The sequence below is a fragment of the Mobula hypostoma genome, chromosome 12 (assembly GCF_963921235.1).
Source record: "Mobula hypostoma chromosome 12, sMobHyp1.1, whole genome shotgun sequence".
Taxonomy (NCBI): Eukaryota; Metazoa; Chordata; class Chondrichthyes; order Myliobatiformes; family Myliobatidae; genus Mobula; species Mobula hypostoma.
In genome coordinates, this window is record NC_086108.1 from 22,206,160 (window position 1) to 22,227,887 (window position 21,728).

A 21,728-nucleotide genomic window follows, 5' to 3' on the forward strand; every position below is an offset into this window, starting at 1 on the left:
CTAATCAATGGCTTTCTGCTGATCTATTCAAATCTTGATTGACTTGATTGCACAGACCAACTGCCAAAACTGCTAGAATCTCTCGAGTCAAAGCCTCAAAGCTCCACTCCTTCACTGGCCCACTCACGCTCTGGTCGCTTCCCCCCCCCGAACAGAATCGCCAAAAACGATTTGTAGATAAAAATTGGCACGTATACTCATGCGCACTGGTGCCCGCGCAAGGCTTCATGGTCATTGTAGTCTTTCTCAGGGTAAAGACTGCTACTCTTGTCCGTTGGCAACCCTACACCCCCCCCCCCCCCCGCCGGGTCGGCCAGTCCACAAGAATATTGTCAATAATAAACCAGTCCGCAGTGCAAAACAGGTTGGGGACCCCTGACTCAGACCACTGAAACCATCTGAGATCTTAATATTCTCCTCTAAAAGTAAACTTAATCATTGAAACTATCTTTAGGCTGTTTCTCCAAAATATTGTCATTCAAATTCAGAATTAAAACTTAATTCTCAATCTAAAAGCAGTTTTAGTCTTATCCTCAACATAATTATTTCCCTACCACTATCCTTAGTGTTCTTTACAAGGAGAGATAAGTAGTTAGCAGTACCCCACCATTGAGGACATCTTCAAAAGCTGGTGTCTCAAGGAGAGGACAGCCATCATTATTTACCCTCACCATCCGAGACATGCCTTCTCATCAGGGAGGAGGTACAAGAGCCTGAAGATCCATAGTTAACATTTTAGGAACAGTTTCTTCCCCTCTACAAACATATTTCTGAACAGTCTGTAAACCCATTCACAATATCTCGCTCTTCCTCTTTTGCAGTGTTTATTTTAGTTGTGATTTATTTTAATTTAGTATGCCTTCACTGTACTGCTGCCACAAAACAACAAATTTCACAACCAATGTCAGTGACAATAAACCTGATTTTGATTATGATTCTAAAATTCTGTGGGTGAAAACAATGTGATCTTCAGTAGTGTCTGAGGTTCAAATCTGCTCGACATGGGTCTGTCTACAGTTGATGCATTTTTTACATGAATTCTCTGTGGAGACTACAACAGGAAAATTGTCTATTTGAAAACATAAACCAGAAATGACTGTCCCACCTAGGGAAACAAAAAGATATTTTTTTTAACATTTTGATCATTCCATGCCCAGCTGCTTTTAAGGTACGTTTCCCTAGCTGACCAGAAGACTTATGAATGAAGTCTTTTTGGTATGTTAAAAAAAAATCTCATCTTGGCTTTGCTGCCAGTGTAGAATGTGCAGTAGAGACAAGGAGATTCTCTGGAGAGAAGCAGCCACTTTTACACTGTGTACAGGGACAAGGTCATCCTCTATTTCCCCCAAATCCTACTGCATTTCTGTTGGCTGAGTTGGGATCATTTTGTGCAATTATTAAATATCTTTGCTTTACAGTGGACTAGACCATTCATACAGCTTCATCTTTGTTGACCTGTAACAAATGGGAAAGCAAGCAAACTTCACCTTTGGTGCTTTCTGTTTGGTTGTGTAACACCACCTGATTTCTCTTCCAGTATGAGCAGGAGATCACGAAGCTGAAGGATCGGTTGAAGGTGTCGAGTCGCAGGCTCGAGGAGTATGAGCGGCGCCTGCTTGCCCAGGAGCAACAGATGCAGAAGCTCTTGCTTGAGTACAAGTCTAGGTTGGAGGACAGTGAGGAGAGACTGCGTCGGCAGCAGGAAGAGAAGGACAGCCAGATGAAAACAATCATCAGCAGGTCAGCTACACTGCAGGTTGTCGGAGTAGTGAGTACTTACATCGAACATAGCACAGGGCAATGATATCTATATCAAACACAACGTTAAGTTGAACTAAATCTCTGAAGCATATTTAAAGCACTTAATTCCCTATCACCTATATTGATCTGCTGTAAGTTAAGGTGCCAAATCAACAGAGAGTATTGTGTAAACAACAAACATCCCACTTTTTTTCATAGGGAAGCACAATAGCATAGCTAGAGGAGCTGCTGCCTCCCAAAATGAGAGGCATAGACTCAATCCTGGCCTTGGGTGCTGTCTGTGGCATTTGTACATTCTCCTTGTGACTGCTCCAGTTCCCTCCCACATCCCAAAGACTTGCAGGTTGGTCAGCTAATTGGCCACTCTAGGTTGCCCCTCCCTTGTGGTTGAGTGATAAAATCTAAGGGAGTTCATGGAAATATGGAGAGAATAAAATAGGATTAGTGCAGATGGGAACTTGCTTGATGCCGCAGACTCAGTGGGTTGGAGGACCTATACATAACAAGACTGTTATGTTTTAACAAGAGCACAGCAACTACCAGCAAAATATTAACAATAAGCAAATTGTCTGAAAGTTTAGGAGTTCAGTTATTAGGTCTGTCAGTGCTTGTGTTTGAGTGGCATAATTTCATTCTGAGAGATCCATTCATTACGCTTTCTCACCATTTTCAAGTGAATATTGCCGCAAGTGAAGTTGGAACCTGTTTAAATCATATCAGAATAGGTTACATTTGTGAGCCATATCCTTGGATTGCTAGTAACTTTGGGAAAACTCACCAATCTCTGTTATATATAAGTACACATGAGGATACAAGAAACAGCAGGAATGGGCCTCAGCAATAGATTTTGGCCACTTAGAACCACTTTCCTTCACTAACCCGATATCTTTGATTTCCTTAATATCAAAATCTGTTTTTCTATTTTGAATACGATCAACTACTGAGCCCAACAGACCACTTGGGTAAAAAATTCCAGATTCATTTTTTTCTGGGTGGAATATTTTTGTAATCATGTTAGTCCTGAAGAGCCATCTCCCTAAGTTTCCACTGTTACTCTAGTTTTAGACACACGAGCAAGTGAAGCACCATCGCTATATCTAGACTGTCAAGCCATGTAAGAATGAGATCACCTCTCATTTCCCTAAACTCCGGAGTGCATAAGCCAAATTTTCTTAAGAGCAGTAACATTCAATTTAAGTCTTTAACTGCCACTATGGATTTTAAGAACATAACATAAGAAATAGGACCAGGAGTAGGTCAGGCGGCCCATCGAGTCTGCCCCACCATTCAATAAGATCGTGGCTGATCTGTCTGTAAACTCAGCTCAATCTACTTGCCTTTTCCCCATAACCCTTAATTCCCTTACGATGTAAAAACCTATCTAACTGTTTTTTAAATATATTTAGTGAAGAAGCCTCAACTGCTTCCCTGGGCAAAGAATTCCACAGATTCACCACTCCCTTGGAAAAAGATTTAATCCTCATCTCCACCTAAATCTTCTCCCCTGAATCTTGAGGCAATGTCCCCGAGTTCGAGTCTCACCTACCAATGGAAAGAACTTTCCTACTTCTATCTTATCTATCCCTTTTAAAATTTTGTATGTTTCTATAAGATCTCCTCTCATTCTTCTGAACTCCAGAGACTATAGTACCAGGCGATGCAATCGCTCCTCATAGGTTAACCTCTTCATCCCTGGAATCAACCTGGTGAACCTCCTCTGCACTGCCCCCAAAGCCAGTATATCCTTCCTCAAGTATGGAGACCAGAACTGCACACAGTACTCCAGGTGCGGCCTCACCAGTACCCTGTATAGTTGCAGCATGACCTCCCTGCTCTTGAATTCAATCCCTCTAGCATGAAGGCCAACATTCATTCTTAATAACCAGTTGTACCTGCAAGCCAACTTTTTGCGATTCATGAACAAGCACTCCCAAGTCCCTCTGAACAACAGCATGCTGCAATCTTTCACCATTTAAATAATAATTTGCTCTTCTATTATTCCTTCCAAAGTGGATAATCTTGCGTTTACCAACGTTGTATTCCATCTGCCAGACCTTGGCCCACTCACTTGACCTATCTATATACCTCTGCAGACTCTCCACATCCTCTGTACAATATGCTTTTCCACGCAGTTTAGTATCATCAGCAAATTTTGCTATGCTGCACTCAGTCTCCTCTTCCAAATCATCAGTGTAAATGGTAAACAGCTGCGGGCCCAGCACCAACCCCTACAGCACCCCATTCACCACTGACTGCCAACCAGAGAAACACCCATTTATACCAACTCTCTGCCTTCTGTTGGTTAACCAGTCCACTATCCATGCCAATACACTTCCTCCGACTCCATGCATCTGTATCTTATTTATAAGTCTCTTGTCGAACGCCTTCTGGAAATCCAAGTATACGACATCCACCTGTTCCCCTCTATCCACTGCACTCATTATGTCCTCACTGAACTCCAATAAGTTTGTCAAACAGGACCTGCCCTTTCTGAATCCATGCTGTGTCTGTCTAATGGAACCACTCCTTTCTAAATGTTTCGCTATTTCTTCCTTAATGACAGCTTCAAGCATTTTCCCGACTACAGACGTTAAGCTAACTGGCCTATAGTTGCCCATCTTTTGCCTACAACCTTTTTTAAAAAGTGGCATGACATTTGCTGTCTTCCAATCCGCCGGGACCTGCCCAGAGTCTAGAGAATTTTGATAAATAATTACCAACGCATCTACTGTAACCTCCGCCAATTCCTTCAGCACCCGGGGATGCATCCCATTGGGACCAGGGGACTTATCTACCTTCAGGTCCTCTAGTTTGCTCATCACTATCTCTTTCATGACAGTGATTCATTGGAGGTCCTCACCTCCCATTTCGTCCATAACATCCTTCTTTGGCATATTAGACATGTCCTCCACCGTGAAGACCGACACAAAATAGTTGTTCAATGCCTCAGCCATTTCCTTATCACCCAATATCAATTTCCCCTTCCTGCCTCCAAGGGACCTACGTTGACGTTAGCCACCCTCTTCCGCTCTATATAAAAACCTTTGCTATCTGTTTTTATATTTTGTGCTAATTTACTTTCATTCTCTGTCTTCCCTTTCTTTATTTCTTGTTTAGTTCTCTGTTGCTTTTTAAGGTTTCCCAATCCCCCAGTCTCCCACTATTCTTTGCGACTTTGTACACATGAGCTTTTAATTTGATACTATCTTTTATTTCCTTAGTTATCCAAGGCTGGCTCTCCCCACACTTACTGTCCTTACTTTTGACTGGAATATACTTTTGTTGAGCACTGTGAAAAATCTCTTTGAAAGTATTCCACTGTTCCTCAGCTGTTCTACCAAATAGCCTGTGCTCCCAATCGACATTTGCCAACTCCTCCCTCATCCCGTTGTAGTCTCCCTTGTTCATGCATAATACATTAGTTTTACAAATGTAGATCTAACTATTTCATTCTCCATCTGAATGCGAAATTTGATCATACTATGATCACTCTTTCCAAGAAGATCCCTGACTACAAGATCGTTAATCTTACCTGTCTCATTGCACAGGACTAGATCTAAAATAGTATTTTCCCTTGTAGGTTCACTGACATGCTGCTCAAGAAAGCCATCACGGATGCATTCTATGAAGTCCTCCTCAAGACTTCCTTGATCAACTTGATTCACCCAATCTATGTGGAAGTTAAAATCCCCCATGACAACTGCCGTTCCGCTCTTACAAGCCTCAGTAATTTCTTGGTTAATCGCCCCTGCAATATTTTTATTAGGTGGCCTATAGACAACACCCACCAGTGATTTTGTTCCTCTACTATTCTTAACTTCTACCCAGATGGACTCAACATTCTGCTCCGTAGATCTTATATCATGTCTCACAATTGCCCTGATCTCCTCTCTAATCAAGAGCACCACCACCACCACCACCTCCTCTGCCTTCCTGCCTATCTTTCTGTATTACCTGATACCCTTGGATATTTAATTCCCAGTCATCTCCACCTTGCAACCAGGTTTCTGTGTTTACATTTTTCACATTTAAAAATGTGTTTCTATGTCAACAGTCTAGGACTTCAATTACTATACTGTCATAGCCATAAGAGGAAAGGCCGTTCTTATTAGATTACCAGATTTTATTTTGTATGGTCATAGTGAGGAAAAGACTATGAAATTCTTAAATGCAACTTGGATATGACAATGAGAGCTTTCAAAACCACATAGGTATGTTCCTGCATCTTCTTAAATTCATGGCCCCAGGAGGCTTCAAGGAATGTAAACCAGAAATAGCATCAGAACTATTATAGGTATCCATGGTTGTGTGAAATGTCCCGATGCCATAAATTTTAAGACTTAAGAAACAACCAGGCTTGAACCAACGTGGTAACTAATTAATGCATTGTTCTCCCAAACCACAAGAAAGTACCCCTTGATCATTCCAACCCCTATCTACAGGCTCTTAAAATGTCTTTTTTTGTCATCTCCCTCGAAATCTTAGCAACTTTTCCTGTTGTAGGCAATCCATGCTCTTCAAGTCCTGCAAAACTTTCTGAATCTGGTCTCTTCTGCATACCAAACCATCCTATATTCGATCCACACAATGACATCATAATTGGTGACATATTTTCTGCTGTAAGCCCCCTTTCTCTGAAATACTGTCATATGGACTGTCTTGGGTCATTTGTTCTACGCTTAAAGACATAACATAAATACAAGTTGTGTGAGCATCACTAGATCTAAGGTATACACCAGACTGACCAATTAATTTTGTAATAATTCCTGCTTTATCACTACATGTTTAGGCTGATTGTTGCTGCATGGTAGGTTGTGAAATATTTCTGTTTAGTGTAAAAACTATATAGTGTCCAGTCAGTGGAAAAATGTCGCCCATTGACGTCAGTACCTTGAAAGTTAGAAACTAGCAGCATTATTGATCATAGAGTCATAGAAAAGTACAGCACGGAATCAACCCTTCGACATACGCTGGTGATATTAAACCTGATTCTGATTCTAGGCCACGCCGAACCATTTAAACTACCTACTCCCATTGACCTGCACTGGGACCACAACCCATAGAGCATAAGCAATAAGCAATAAACTGAAAAATGTGTCAATTAGAAGACTAAGGACATCAAGTACCTATTCTGCACAGCATTCATTTGCCGCTATTAAATTGTCTTGTGACTGAATGGGAAATAGCACAACAGCTGCATACAACATGGTGTACAAATGTGAATTCCAAATTTTTCATGGGTTAGCCTATCAGTTTAGGCTTCTATTAGATGTTGAAACTAAGTTCCAAAATTCAACTATGCTAGATATGAAGTCTGAACCATTGCAGTACAGGGAGAAGGAATTAGAGCAACAAATCAATGCTGGGCATCGCACCAACTGCCAGATCAGAGCAGCAGGAATAAGAACTGATGAATGGTGTTTGGTTGCTGGATCTGGATAACCTGCATGACTGAAGGAGCTTAAGGGTAAATAAAAAAAAAGATGAACTTGGACTGAAAGAGATTTAGATGTCATCCCTGGTGAAACTGTTACGTACCCCGTAACTGGGTTGCCAAACCAGCAGAAATGGATCACTCAGTTGGAGTCTGGAGTACTAGAACTAAGAAAGTTTTATTAAAGAAACAAGCAACACAGTAATCGAAAGGATAATAAATGCAACAGTTCAGTGATGATAAACACACATGTGCACAGCATTAAGATAACAGCATCAATCAAGCTCTATCGTTGTCTAGGGGTAAATGACCAATTTCAAAATGACTCAAAGTTCAGTCCAGTTAGTAGTCCAGTTCGCAGTAATCGTGCCATGGCGATGGACAAGGTGGGGGAAGAGAGACATAGAATAGGAACAACTCATCATTCAGCACAGCTTCACTCACAGACCAGCGAGATTGCTCACGAGCAACTTTTGGGCGGGTCCTTGGTGATGTCACCTGAGGTCACCGACTGTGACCCCTCCTCCAGATGCGGTCGATCCTCTGCAGTGAACCCAGCACCCAGGCAAGGGCGGACACACACCGGGTTCCCGCTGATCGTACCTTTCCACCCTGGTCGTTGTCTGGTACTTCTCACCCACTCGTGAGAAGCGTACCGCTTCCAGGGTCTCGTTACCTCGGGTGGCGTGTGTCGTCTTAGCGAACCTGTCCCTTTTTATCCCCCTGCTGGGGTATCGCCTGTCCATCACTTCAAACAGTTCAGGGTTCAAAGGGGGGAGCCGCTCCAGACAGCTCTCCCTCCCACATCCCTTCATTACACATCTCCAGACGCTGCTCCATTGTTCCTTATCTCTCCTTCCCCTGAGGGCAGGTGGCAGACCAACTGCTGATGCCACTGATGCTAGCCCAGGCCAGCAAACATCTTAACTTTATGTGTATTCTCGTCACAAAACATAAACTGCTCTTGGTGTCTTATGTGCACTTCTAACAATTATAACACATTGCTTATCTTCTCTGGTTTGTAGACTCATGGCAGTGGAAGAAGAACTGAGGAAAGATCACTCAGAAATGCAGGCGGTAATTGATGCCAAACAGAAGATTATTGAAGCCCAAGTGAGTATACTTCAGTGTTCAGTCAAATGCTTTTTATTGTGAACATTGCAATGATCACATTTCATTTTGATTCACAATGTCTACAATATGACCGCTGAATGTACTTATTTTTTTATCAGTTGTGGGAATAATGAGAAGTCTAAAGGGAATGTAGAACACTTGTTCCTGAAAGTTAATGAATAAGGAATAAAAAGACTACCATGTGAGGGGTAATGCTATGTAGTGCAGAGAGAATCCTAGGGGTGAGATTAAGTTAATTACACAGAGAAGAAAAGTGCTTAATTGAGAATTATAATGAAACCCATGATAACCACACAAGCTTGGAAGCTGCTGGGAGTTGCTGCTGTGAAGTCAGCAGAAGTTGACTACAGGAAGAAACAAAGTACAATTGGGGATAAATTTATCTTGAGTCATTTACACAAAACACGTACTCAATTCTGCAAATTCAATTCCTTCAGCTGGTATAATATCCCAAGTTACTGATGGCACAGATATGTGGGTGGATGCTCATCTCAAAGTCAGGTATGACACTGAATTAATGAAGTGTCTCTTTCAGCCTCTGTTACTAGGAAGAAAGAATGGAGTTGTAACCTGGATCAATGTCGGTATCCTCAGTCTTCCTTAGGTTTAACCAGATGTCATCATTAAACTTCGACCAGGCAAACCGCGATGTACAATTGCTATCTATGGCTTGTTCTTGGAATGCAGGAGTCCTTCATTATATTTTGAAAATAAAATAGCCTATAATAAAAGGGGCTCAGAAGATGAGCATTACGAGTAATTCAGAGGTTTACATAAATATACCAGGACAAGAAAAGGCTATGACTTGGTTTCAGCTTAGTTGTTGGACACTGCAGCTCACACCCTCCGCACTCCTCATATCAACTAGTTCTGAAATTACTGTGAGATTCTTTTCCAAGCACTTGCAGAAGCTGGCACCGATTATTACTGCTATCTGTCTAGTCATCTTCATCATATAGTCACTTTTCTTTAAGACATTTAGGAGTATTATTTATAACTTTCTTAATTTGTTCTAGTGTTACCTCATTGCAAGATTTTTGTGATTTATTAGTGTCTCAATTTTTGAATGGATTCTCATTTCAGTAAGAAGTGTTCAGTGTTAAGCTTGTGCATGTTGATTTTTAGTCAGTATTGTGGTTAAATTGATCTTCATGTGTGTTTTTAATGTGTTTTTTCATTGTTTTGAGAATTATCACTGGCGAAAGCTAACTTTATTGCTCATTTGTTACATTTTTCAACAACTAGTTTCATATTCATGCTGTGGAAAGAACAAAAGATAACTATAATCCAGGGACACCAGCACCATCTACAAAACAAAAAGAATAGGCAAATGGTAACATAGCAACAAATCCAAATTAAACCAAGAACTTCCTTTTCATTGCTTATTTAACTGTTCAGTGAAATATTGATTAAGTAAGTCAAATAATTACTGAAATATTTTGCATGTGTTGAACGGTGGATGAGAGCAAAGGAAGGAATATTTTGTGCCATTCACAAACTTTTCCTTCACTGGAAATCGGTCTGAGCAGTTGAAATTTCCACATTATTGATTAATGGTTAGCCTTGAATAATATTCCATGATAGCAAGGCAAGAAAGAGGACGATAGTCCAATTGAATGCATGGTTAAGGAACTGCTGCAGAGGAGAGGACTTCAGCTATATGGAATATTGGTTTCTTTTTCGGAGCAGGTGGGACAACAATATCCTTACATGGGGGTTTGTAAATGCTACCCAGGATGGGTTAAACAAGTGTGAAAGAGGTATAGGAACCAGAATTGTAGGTCTGTAGTGGAATGTAGAGGTTAAGTCAAGTAAGTCTGATAGGAAGTACAGGCAGAGCCAGGTTTATGAACTGTGGGGCTGATAGAGCCTAACTGTATTTGTATTAATGCAAGGCAGAGCCAGGATTAATGCATGGAACTACAATGTCGTAGCTATTATAGAGACTTGGCTAAGAGAAAGGCAGGATTGTCAGCACATGATCCAAAGTTGATTCAGATGAGATGTAAATGGATGTATCAGAGGGGGGAGGTTGCAGTACTGATCAGGGAGATTGTCAGTGGTAGTTAAAGGTATCTGGGAGGGCTCATCCAGTGAGGCTACATGGATAGGTTTTAGGAATAAGAAAGGTGTAATCATCCTGAAGGATTATACTATAGTTCTCCCAGTATTCAGCAGGAGATAGAACAGATATGTAGGCAGATTATGGTAGGAGATTTATTGGAGAAAATTCTTAGGGGATAGGTTTTACCTGCATTTGGAAAGATACAGTCTTAATGGGGACAGTCAGCATGGCTCTGTGCAGGGACGGTCATGTCTTAGAAACTTGATTATCAAGTTTTATGAGGAGGTTAGGGCAGTGGATATTCTCTGTCTGGACTTTAGTAAAGCTTTTGACAAGCAGTGAGATCAAGAAGATTATGGCATATGGAATTCATGGTGACTTGGTAGATTGGATTCAAAATGGGTTGACCATAGAAATCAGAGGATAGTGATGAAGGGTGTTATTCTGACTGAAGGTCTATGACCAGTGATGTTCTGAAGGGATTAGTGCTGGGAACTCTGTTATTTGTGATATAAGTGATTGGGATTAAAATGTAGGTAGGCCATTTGTAGAGGACACAGACATTGATGGGATTGTGGGTTGTGAGGAAGGTTGTCCAAGGACACAAAAAATATCAATCATTAGGAAATGTGGGTGAAGAAATAGCAGATGGAGTTTAATCTGGCCAAGTATGGAATGTTAGAGAAAAGTGTACGAGAAACAACAGGACTTCAGATGCGACATGCAGAGGTTTCTTGGAATGCAAAACATTGCTCCCTAAAGGTGGTGACACAAGTAGCAAGGGTGGTAAAGAAGGTGCTTGTCTTCATCAGTTGGGGCATTGAGTATTACAGTAGGGAAGGCACGTTGCAATTGTATAAAACTTGGATTAGGCTATATTTGGCATATTATGTACAGTTCTGGTCACCCCATCACAAAAATGATGTAGGAGCTTTGGCGAGGGTGCAAAAGAGGTTCACTAGGATGTTGCCTGTTTGAGAGTATTAGTAATAAGGACAAGGTGGACAAATTTTTATTGCTTTCACTGGAGCATCAGAGGCTGAGGGGTGACCTGATAAAAATATAGAAGACAGAACTGTGTTTTCCCCAGGATGAAATGGTCAAATATCAGGGAGCATAGCTTTAAGGTGAGACAGAGAAAGTTTAAAGGAGATTACAAGGCAAGTTGTTTTTTTTTGCACAGAGAGGGGTAGATGCTGGGAATATACTGCCAGGGGAGGTAATGGAAACAGATATGAGAACAATGTTTAAGAAGCATTTAGATAGGCACGTGAACATTCAAGGAATGGGAGGACATAGACCATGTATATGGAATGAGTTTAATTTGGCATCATGTCAGCACAGACATCATTTATGTTCTAATTGGATTGGCAAGCTTGTATCTTTCTGCTGTTTTCTTTTATAATAGTCTTTCCTCTGAATACAAGAATACTAGAAAATAGGAGCAAGAGTGGGCAATCAGGCCCTTTAAGTGTGTCCCATCATTTAAAATGATCAGGGTTGATCAATGGTGGCCTTCACTCCTCATCTATATCATTTCTCCACTGCATATATACCTCAACCTATCAAATATTTATTCACTCCCAATTTAAATTTGTCTGATGATTCAACTTCTGCCACCCACCAGGGCAAAGAATTCCAGAAATTAACCACCATCTGAAAGAAGGAATTTCTGTGAACCTCAGTTCTTAATGAGCAACCTTTTATTTTGTAGCTAATTCAAGACTCTCCCGCTAGTGGAAATGTCCCAACATCTGCTCCGTCAAGCCTCCTTAGGATCGTCATATTATATGTTTGAGTCGGGTCATCCCTTATTGTTATGAACTCCAAGGAATACAGACACAATTATTGAGTTTTTCTTGGTAGAACAACCCCCTCATCCCGGTAATTAGCCTTGTGAATCACATTCATATTGTCTCCGATGTTTCTATGTCCTTTTTCAGGTTAGGGGAACAAAACAGTGCACAGTATTCTAAATGATGCCTCACCAACACTGTACAATTACAATACAACCTCACTGTTCTTAAATTCCAACGCCTTTACAACGAAGGACAAAATACCTCCTGCCTTCTTAAATATTGTTGAATCTGTCTAATAGTTTTTTGTGATTCATTTAATATAACATCTAGATCCCTCTGTACTTCACTCACTTTCATCTTCTCTACCTTTAGCTAATAATCTTTGTTGATTTCTCTTACTGAAGTTACTAGTAACCTTAAACTTACCCACATTAAACTCCATTTGCCAGTCATTGGCCAATCACTCCAACTATCTGTTTCTGCTTCTGTCCTGTCCTCGCTCTTGTCATTTTCAGCCCTTATTTATTTATTTTTATTGATCTACAGCGTGGAATAGGCCCTTTCGGCCCTTCAAGCCGCGCCACCCAGCAACCCCCAATTTAAACCTTTCTAAGTGCAGGACAATTTACAATGACTAATTAACCTACCAACCAGTGTGTCTTTGGACTGTGGGAGAAAACTGGAGCATCTGGAGGAAACCCACACATTCCACAGGGAGGACATGTAGGCTCCTTACAGACAGCAGTGCAGATCGAACCCAGGTCACTGGCACTGTAAAGTGCTGTGCTATCCACAGCACTAACATAATTATTCCCTGTTCCCTCTAATTTCTCTTACCATTCTATCTTATATTTTTCTTTTGTTCTCTGCTCTTCCACAAATTTTCTTTCTCCCAAAATCTCTTCCAGTTGCTCACCACCCCATTAGATGTTCTTCCCAGTGGCCCAGCTGAGAACTGCAATGTCACTTTTGGTGAGGTCACTGGTTGGGAGGTAATTCGATCAACATTGAAACACTTCCACATCCATCCTGCTTTAATTTTTTGAATAATTAATATCTACCTTGACATGACCTTTGGCTAACATCATCGATTGTTTGGTCACCTTGTGTGTAATAATGTGCTTTATTCCCTCATTTGTGTAATCATCACAAAGATGCTGTTTCTTCAGAAAGTAGCTACGCTTGCCAAATATTGCCCATGACATGTTCACTGTATTGATTACAGGTCAATTGTGAGGATGGGATGAGCATAACAGGCAAGTAAGATTCTGTTTTCTAGCAAAGAAGTTCACAGAGATGAGAAAACCCCACTGGTCCTTTCCTTCTCCAGCTACCATTGTATGGACTTGTCATTGCACGTTCTGCCTGTGTATATTATTTTCCTCACTGCATATATCAACACCATATATTCTTTTTTGAAAAAGAGCAATGGCAAGATCAGAGAAATTTCGAAGATGTAAATGAAGCATCACAATGCAAGTATGTGGTTCACTCATGACTACCAAACATGGTGTAACTCCATACGATTATGGTGAACACACAAAGGATCTGAAAGGAACACATCCAAATTTTCCATTCTCTTTAACCTGTTTTCCCTCCATCTACAGATACCCTTGGCATTGATAACTCTTTGGTCAAATGGCCATTTGACATGCAGAGCTTGAAATGTGATTGCCACACAGTTCAGTTGTGGGAGATCATGAATGCCAAGGATAATTCTTTCAAGTAGACTCTCTTAATAGCCATGGGAAATGGGCCATGGGTGAGATCAATCAACAAAGGATTAGGCACCAAAGCCAGAATCCTTATAGCCTATATAAATTATTAACAGATAATGAAATGTACTGGGCCACCACACCAGTCAGGAGTCCTCCTAATTTCCAAGAGAATGTTCAAGTTCATAATCGGTTCAACAAAGCATCGTCTAAAAGATTATCATCAGAAAGCTCTAAGTTTCAAACTTTAAGTTGGTTCTTGGTTGATCTCAACTAGAGTGAAGTTAAAACACCATATTCCTCCTTTGTGCCCTTGGTTTGTGGATGTTATAATCAGCCATTGCACTAGCTCCCAGTGGCTATCCAGTGAGAGATACTGGAAATAATTAGCTCTCATTTTCCTTGATCAAATAGCTCATCAGCATTGTCTGCACAATACCTAAAGGGATGAATAATGAAGCTTCAAGCTTACAAGCTGATGTTCTGTCAAATGCATAATTTTATTGGAATGCCAGATATTTCGATGAATTATCTGAAACTCTGACTCTTTTCTAAAAAATATATAGAGAAGTTCATCATTTGACATAGTGATACCAGCCAAGAACATTTTTTTTCCTCTAGGAAGTGAAAGGAGCACATACTGTATAATGGAGATGAAATATTGAACTAATAGCATGCAATTTACACTCAGGGAGAGCATCACTTTTGTTTTTTTACAATTTTTGGTTCATTCTACTCATCTTCACTTACTGCCTTCGAAATTTGCATCATCTCACTTTCCCTGCCACCCAGTCATCAGAATGCTTGTGAAATCGTAACACCTTCTGTATAAATTCAACTGGTCCCAGAAGTGGAAATTCAGTTCTTCAACGTGCTCCAATGCAAATAAAAATCTCTGTTAATATAGCCAGATGAATTCAGAGCATAAGAAAAGCACTCACCTTTATTATGTTTGAGAATTGTGCAAAATGTGCATGTTATGGAGGTGATATGTGAAACATCTGTAGGTGACGAAGCCAATGCCTTTACAGTAGATGGTGCTTATGCTGGGGTCTGCATTGCATCTTGTAATAAAGAACTTAAGCAACGGAAGAAAAAATGCCTGAGCCATTGCAATAGTCTGTACTTTGGAGGAAGTTGGATCGGAGGATTTTCTTCAGGTCTTTGTCCACTTCCTTTCTCCTTTATCTGTGTTGTGTCTTTTCTTTGCTGATAATCTCAATGAATGGTATGGATATTTGTTTCATTTTTATACTATTAAAAATCACCCAAACACTGCTGCCAGAGAAATTCAGCTCATTCCCAGCTCTCAGTACTTGACCTGCTTTCGCTTTTCTCTCAGGAGAAACGAATCGTCACCCTGGATTCTGCCAACTCTCGGCTGATGAATGCTCTAACACAGGTCAAGGAACGTTACAGCATGCAAACTCGCAATGGGATCTCTCCCACCAACCCCACCAAGCTGTCAATAACAGAGAACGGGGAGTTCAAGAACAGCAGCTGTTGAGGGAGAATCTAGATGTTTCTCGGCAGACTCACATGGATTTAGCTTTCTGAATTCACTCCTGATTTATTCACAGGTGCTGCTAAGACTGTTTTATAATGCTTTGGATTGTAAAAGATTATTCATGGGGACAATGCCTAATATCATCATGTGCAGTCTGCGGAAGTCTTACTCCACTGTGGAAACTGTATGAAACCTGTACAGAAATGAAATGTAAGACTGTATTGGGGTAAATAATTTTAGAATTTAAAGTAACTTTTTTTCTAATTATTTCTGTCAGACTTCCTACTCTGCAAGAAGTTCCAAAGAAACAGTAGAGAATGGAACAATTATTTCACAAGCAGTGGAATTTTCAAGTGTTGTGTATTTTCAAGTTTAAATATTCTGGCTTAGAGGGTGTACATATCTAACTAAGAAGCACATAGAAAGAATTTAGTCTGTTTAAAAAAAGAGAGAGATTACAGTATGTGAAGTGTCTGCTTCTTTAATTAACACACTACATTGGTTACTTGCAGGGTAAAATACCCCATGTTAAATATGTTAAAACTAAGATATTTTACGAGTTTTTTGGCAGGAAAATCTGTCATGAACAAAGACAAGTTGTATATCACAATACCTTAGAAATAATTCTGTTTTTGAAATCAAACTTTATCACATTGAAAAGTGTTCAAGAATGCAACCATAGGAAGAAATATTTCAAAATTACTTCTTTTAGAAAACTGTATAAAGTAAAATGCTGCCGTGTGTGTGTGTGTGTGTGTGTGTGAGGAGAGAGAGAGAGATACATGATGATGATAATGACCATTTTCTGTGGTTCTACAAAACAAAGTGATTTGGGGAATGATGGTTCTGCCATAATGGATAAAGGGAACGGTAATAATGCAGAGCATGATTTGCAAGCACGCTTTACTTTCTAAAGTCAATTCATTTTCCAAATGAATCTCCTTAGTTTTTTTAACTCAATGCATCTAACTTTATTAGAATAATGTTTTGCCAAATTTGTATCTAACTAACCAATTTGAATGTCTCGTGGAGCTGTTCTGCAAGAATGTTGAAGCTAGAAAGTTTTCCCTTCCCTCCAATCAACTGCTGGTAGATTTCTGGCAGTTACTGCTGCTGTTTTTGTTTATTGAAGATGTGAAGAGTGTGAGTTTAATCTTAAATTGTTGGCTCACTTTTGATGAGAACTGTTGCAATGAGACAAAGAAAATAAAATACTGTTCAATTTTTTTTTCTTTTAATATCTGTAGCTTTTCTGCATACAATCTTGCATGCTGATTTGAAAGGAAACAGCATTAAAAGATATGGCAGGGCATCTTTTTATCAGGAAAATTAAACAAAAGCTGGATGAGATCCAAAACACTGATCAGATTATCTTTAACTCAACTTTGATTCTGTCACAGCCAGTCAGTACAAGTATCTCCTGCAACTGTTCTGCGGGTAATGTTTAAGATGAAATGTTGCACTTGACTACTGGTAGACTTCTTGTAGTTCCTGGGGCTTATTTTAAAGAGTCTAAAAGTACTTGAACTTTGTAGTCACTTATTAAAATTGGATCTCCCTCCCTCCCTTATGATGGTAAAAGACTCTAGGGAAAAAGAGGGTCCAAGCATAACTGATCAAGAAGTTAATGATGGTGTTAGGGTAAAAAGAAGTCTTTTGTTGTGAAGAATTAGGGGAACTTTAGAGACAAAATATGGCCAAAAAATTGATAAAAAGAGAAAAAGGCTGAGAGTCAATTACCAAGCAATGGACTGTGAGAGCTTTAAATATGTCAAGAAGAAAGGAATAACAGAAGTAAATGTTGGTTCCACTGAAGATAAGACAGGGAAATTATTGAAATGCAAACAGTTTGCATCTGTCTTCACAACTGGAAGAAATTAAAAATAGCAGGAACAAGGGAGGCAAGAACTTGGGATTATTACTATAACAATATATACTCAGTAAATAGATGAGAATAAGTACTTCCGTATCTCCTGAAAAGATGATAATGGATTGGAAACAAAATGTGGCAAGGGAGAGAAGCTTGAGAGCAACAGGCCAAGACAGCTAAATATCTTTTTTAGAAAATGCTCAATTTCCTTATGAAAGGTAGATCACGTGATACATTTGGGAATTCTGTAAGTATTTGGATTTTCAGAATGTGTTTGACAAGGTGCCACACAACCAGTTGGTACACAAGATAAACTGCTGATGGTGTTAAGGGAGGTGGATCAGGATGGACTGAAGAATGATTATTGTATAGAAAATAGAGAGGTGGAATAAACAGGTCTTTTTCATCCAGAAATTTGTAACTCGTGGAATATCTCAAGGATCAGTTCTTGGTCCTCAGTGATATATGATTTATTTCAGAGACCTGGATGGAAGAGATAGCAGAGTGCAAAGTGTCCAAGTTTGCTGGACGTGGATGGAGGGCATGTTTTATACTCTGCAACTGGACGTACTGTAGGTAGGTTAAGTGAGTGATCAGTATTGTAGCAAATGGAGTTTAACATAGGAAAATGTGAGATCATGCATTGTGTTAAGAGATATCAAAAGGTAAAGTATTACATACATAGATTTCTACCAGTGGAAGAATGTCAAGTGAAGAGACAGTTACAAGATTAGAGGCTGGTCATTTCAAACTGAGGTGTATTGGAACTTCTACTCATAGGTGGGAAATCGCCTGAATTCTCTACCCTGGAGGGTTTTGGAAGCTGGATCACTGAAGGTACTTGAAGAGGAGATAGGTATGCTTTTGAAAGATTGGTGAATTGAGGACTGAACTAGCACAGAAGACAAGATGAAGCCATGATCATGTAGAGTGGCGGGAGGACTTTGAGGACCTACTCCTGACCATCCATATAAAATGGTAGGGACATACACCTGCCCTGTTGCCTTATGCACAGAGTTAATATGCAGGTGAAGCAAATAATTTGGCATGTTGACTTTTATTGAAAGAAGAATGGAGTATGAATGAATACTCTTACATCTGCAGGGCTTTGTTGAGACTACATGTAAAGTGCTGGAGTCTTGGTCTCCTTATTTAAGAATATATTTGCTTAAGGAGCAGTGCAGAAAAGGATCACTACATTAATTACTGGGATGAAGAATTCATCTTAATAGGATTAATTAAACCATCTGCATTGGATTTAGTGGATTAAGAGGTGATTTTATTGATTCTGATGAGGATGTTGGCAGTGGTTGCTGTGTGGCTGCTTCTCCCCTCTCCCTCCCACCCCATATGGGAGAATGCAGAACTCATGGGCATAACTTCAGGATATACATACTCAAGACTGAGATGAGAGGGATTTTCTTTTCTCTCTGATGGATATAGATTCTTGAAATGCTCTTCCCCAGAGAACTCTGGATGCTGAGTCATCTGCTGTATTGAAGGATCAGGGGGAGTTTTGGATAGCATCAAATCAAGCATTGTTTGGATTATGGAGAGGAAAGTGAAGTTCACGTGAAGAGATCAATTATGTTTTTGTTTGGGAGAGTAGATTTGAGGGACAATATAGTATATTCTTGTTCCATTTCTTATTTATCAACTACCAGCTGATGCAGGGTTTCAACCTGAAATGTTAGTAATTTATCCCCCCACCCCACCACTAACACCACTTCTCAACTTCTGGACCCACTGAGTTCTTCCAGGAGACTGTTAGTTGCTAGTTGACTCAAATCCGTCATTTGTAATAGCTCAGGAAACCAATTCGTTTAGATGCATTTAAGGATGGGTAAAAAATGCTGGCTTGGTAACATGAATGAATTGAAAAAATGGATGCAAGCAATCAGAGATGTTAAAGAGATATCCCAAAGGAACACCTAATTGAAGGCCCATCACAGGAGCTACCTGGCCTCGACTAGCACAGAAGGTAACTTGCATAAACTGCATATGTGGTTAACCACTTGACAAATGTAAAATGAAAGAATTACTCAACCATGAGTGTGCTTTGAACCTGGCAACTGTTGAACAGGAGATACCAGCATCGTCCACCTCACAACAGTCCATGTCAAATTGATTGCGAGTCTCAATGTTCAGTTTAGAACATTTGGTCAGTTGCTTTGCATATGCCATTTGATTAAAGGTCTGCTTTGAGATGATATGATTCTGCTGCTCAGCTGAAGCAGTATTTAAATCAACTGTATCACAGAACAACTTGAGAATTATTGTTCATTTTTTGTCTCTTGAGGAATTCTTGAATGGCAGGAGCTGATGAAATTTTTGGCTATTGTTCGGAAAACACATTAAATTTGTTTGTTTTGTAACATGACATGAAGGTTCAAAGACATTCTCAAATGATTTTGTATCAGTGGAAATTGCATTGTATTGCAATCTGCGTCTTTAACGCTCTAACAGAAAAGCACTATTGTTTATGTAGTCAGAGTAAAACACTGAAATAAAGCCTTCAATGCTGGTAATGCAATATTACCTATATTTGTAAAATGTGGCTTAAGTGTTTGCTGTCTGATCTTATGTTTGTTACCCTATTTTTAATAATAAGCTTTTTTTCAGAAAGAGAAGGATGACAAAACGGTTCACATCCTGTTCAGTAAGTGCATTCAAACAATGCTACTAAGATCAGCACACCACATAAACCTCAGATTGTAGGAGGTGAAAGACCTTTTGTTTTCAGGATGACATGGCTATTTTCTGAGTCACCAGAGTGAAATTACTTTTGTCTCCATTTTTGTTGCATTGCAGAGCAATAGAATAGTCAGATTTTGTTGAAAGGAGCAGATTGGTAACAACAGGGAGCTCTGCTTGTTGGCTTTCTCTGAACTGAATTGAAGACCAAAGCAACAAAATGAATTTTAATCTAAATGCTAGATTATTGAGGTTATTGGGTTTTTGTAAAAATAAATCTGTATTTCCAAACAAAATAGAAATGAATGTTCCTCACCTTATTCTGCAAAAATATAATTACAAGCCTCTTGATGAAAGAAAAATAATGTAGGAAGGATATTTCAATAAAAGATAAATCAACTCATTTTCAGAAACATTCTTGAGAATTTTTGTGAAATCTGATCAAACACAATAGTGAAATCCGAAACTGTGCCATGTACATGTAGAATGTAAAAAGAGAAACTGCTGGAAATACTCGATAGGTTAGACTGCATCTGAGAGAAGAAAAATGGAGCTAATGTTTTTTCAGCATTTGCTGTATTTTTAAAATCTAAGAATGAAACAAGTTTCTGTGGGGAGAAATTAAGGATCTTGAGGCTGCATAAAATTAGCACAAAGTAAATTTCTGATTATGGTTATTGAATCATATACAAATCAATATTCACCAATCTTCAAAACCTGGGCCTCTGTACCTCCCTCTGCAACTGGATCCTCAACTTCTTTTTCAGGAGACCACAATCAGTGTGGATTGGTAATAATATCTTCTCCTCACTGACTATCAACACAAGAATGGGTGCTTAACCCACTCTCCCTACACTCGTGACTGTATGGCTAAGGGACAGCTGAAACACCATTTATAAATTTACAGATGACACTACTCAAATCTCAGATGGCAATCGGGCAAAGTGCAAGAGTGAGAGAGTTCTGCTAGTAGAGGGGTGTTGCAACCACAATTTAGTATCAGCATCAGCAAAACCAAGAAACTTTGGACTTCAAGAAGGGGAATTTGAGACAATGTGCACCAATCTTCACTGCTCAGGTCCTAATGTGAGGCACGATCTACTGTTTGAACAATTTAAATGCCGGCCCAGATAGACTGGAAAGGTATGGTGTCAGGACCGGAGGTGAGGGTCGGGCTGATTTTGCTTGCTTTCCTGTGATGTTCACTCCTCTCTCCATGACACTGAGGCTGTGAGACTGGCTGGCTGCTGTGCTTGGTGTCTGCGAGCTTCGCAGCGATTTGTCCTACTAATATGACCAACTGAGACCGAGGTTTGGGCCCACTCCAGGGATTCAGATCTAAGGACTCAGTTTGGTTCAGAATGCTGTTGCTCGCTTCTATTGATTGCATGATTTGTGTTTTTTTCACTTTCTGTGCATCAGATGTTGCTCTTTATTTTATTTTAATTGGGTTCTTTAGAGTTTCTTGCTTTGTGGTTGCTTGTCAGCAGAGAAATCTTAAGGTTGTATAATTTATAGTCTTTGATAATAAATGTACTTTGAATCTTTGAAGGGTCAATGCTGGAAAGGGTGAGCTGCCTCGAGTTCCTGGGCCTGGGCATCAACATCTCAGAGGAGCTGTTCTGGCCCCAGCACATTGATGCAATTATAAAGAAGGCATACCACCAGCTATATTTCACTGGGAGTTTGAGGAGGTTGTTATGTCACCAAAGATTCTTGCAAATTTCTATAGCTGTATGGTGGAGAGCA

The 21,728-nt window shown here is 39.8% G+C and overlaps 1 protein-coding gene across 10 annotated transcripts in view; it reads left to right on the forward strand.

The window, feature by feature from the left end:
- rasal2 (RAS protein activator like 2) overlaps positions 1 to 20,852 on the forward strand; it is a 418,356-nt gene extending 397,504 nt beyond the window's left edge. For 7 of the 10 annotated variants that reach the window (XM_063063733.1, XM_063063735.1, XM_063063738.1 and 4 more), the window contains 3 exons: positions 1,538 to 1,740; positions 8,221 to 8,308; positions 15,251 to 20,851. In XM_063063733.1, the coding sequence (XP_062919803.1) occupies positions 1,538 to 1,740; positions 8,221 to 8,308; positions 15,251 to 15,415 (456 nt within the window). In that variant the 3' untranslated portion in view covers positions 15,416 to 20,851. Of the gene's footprint in view, positions 1 to 1,537; positions 1,741 to 8,220; positions 8,309 to 15,250 lie in introns of all 10 variants that reach the window. The other 3 variants (XM_063063734.1, XM_063063739.1, XM_063063740.1) reach the window with 1 other exon arrangement.
- Positions 20,853 to 21,728: the final 876 nt, after the last annotated feature.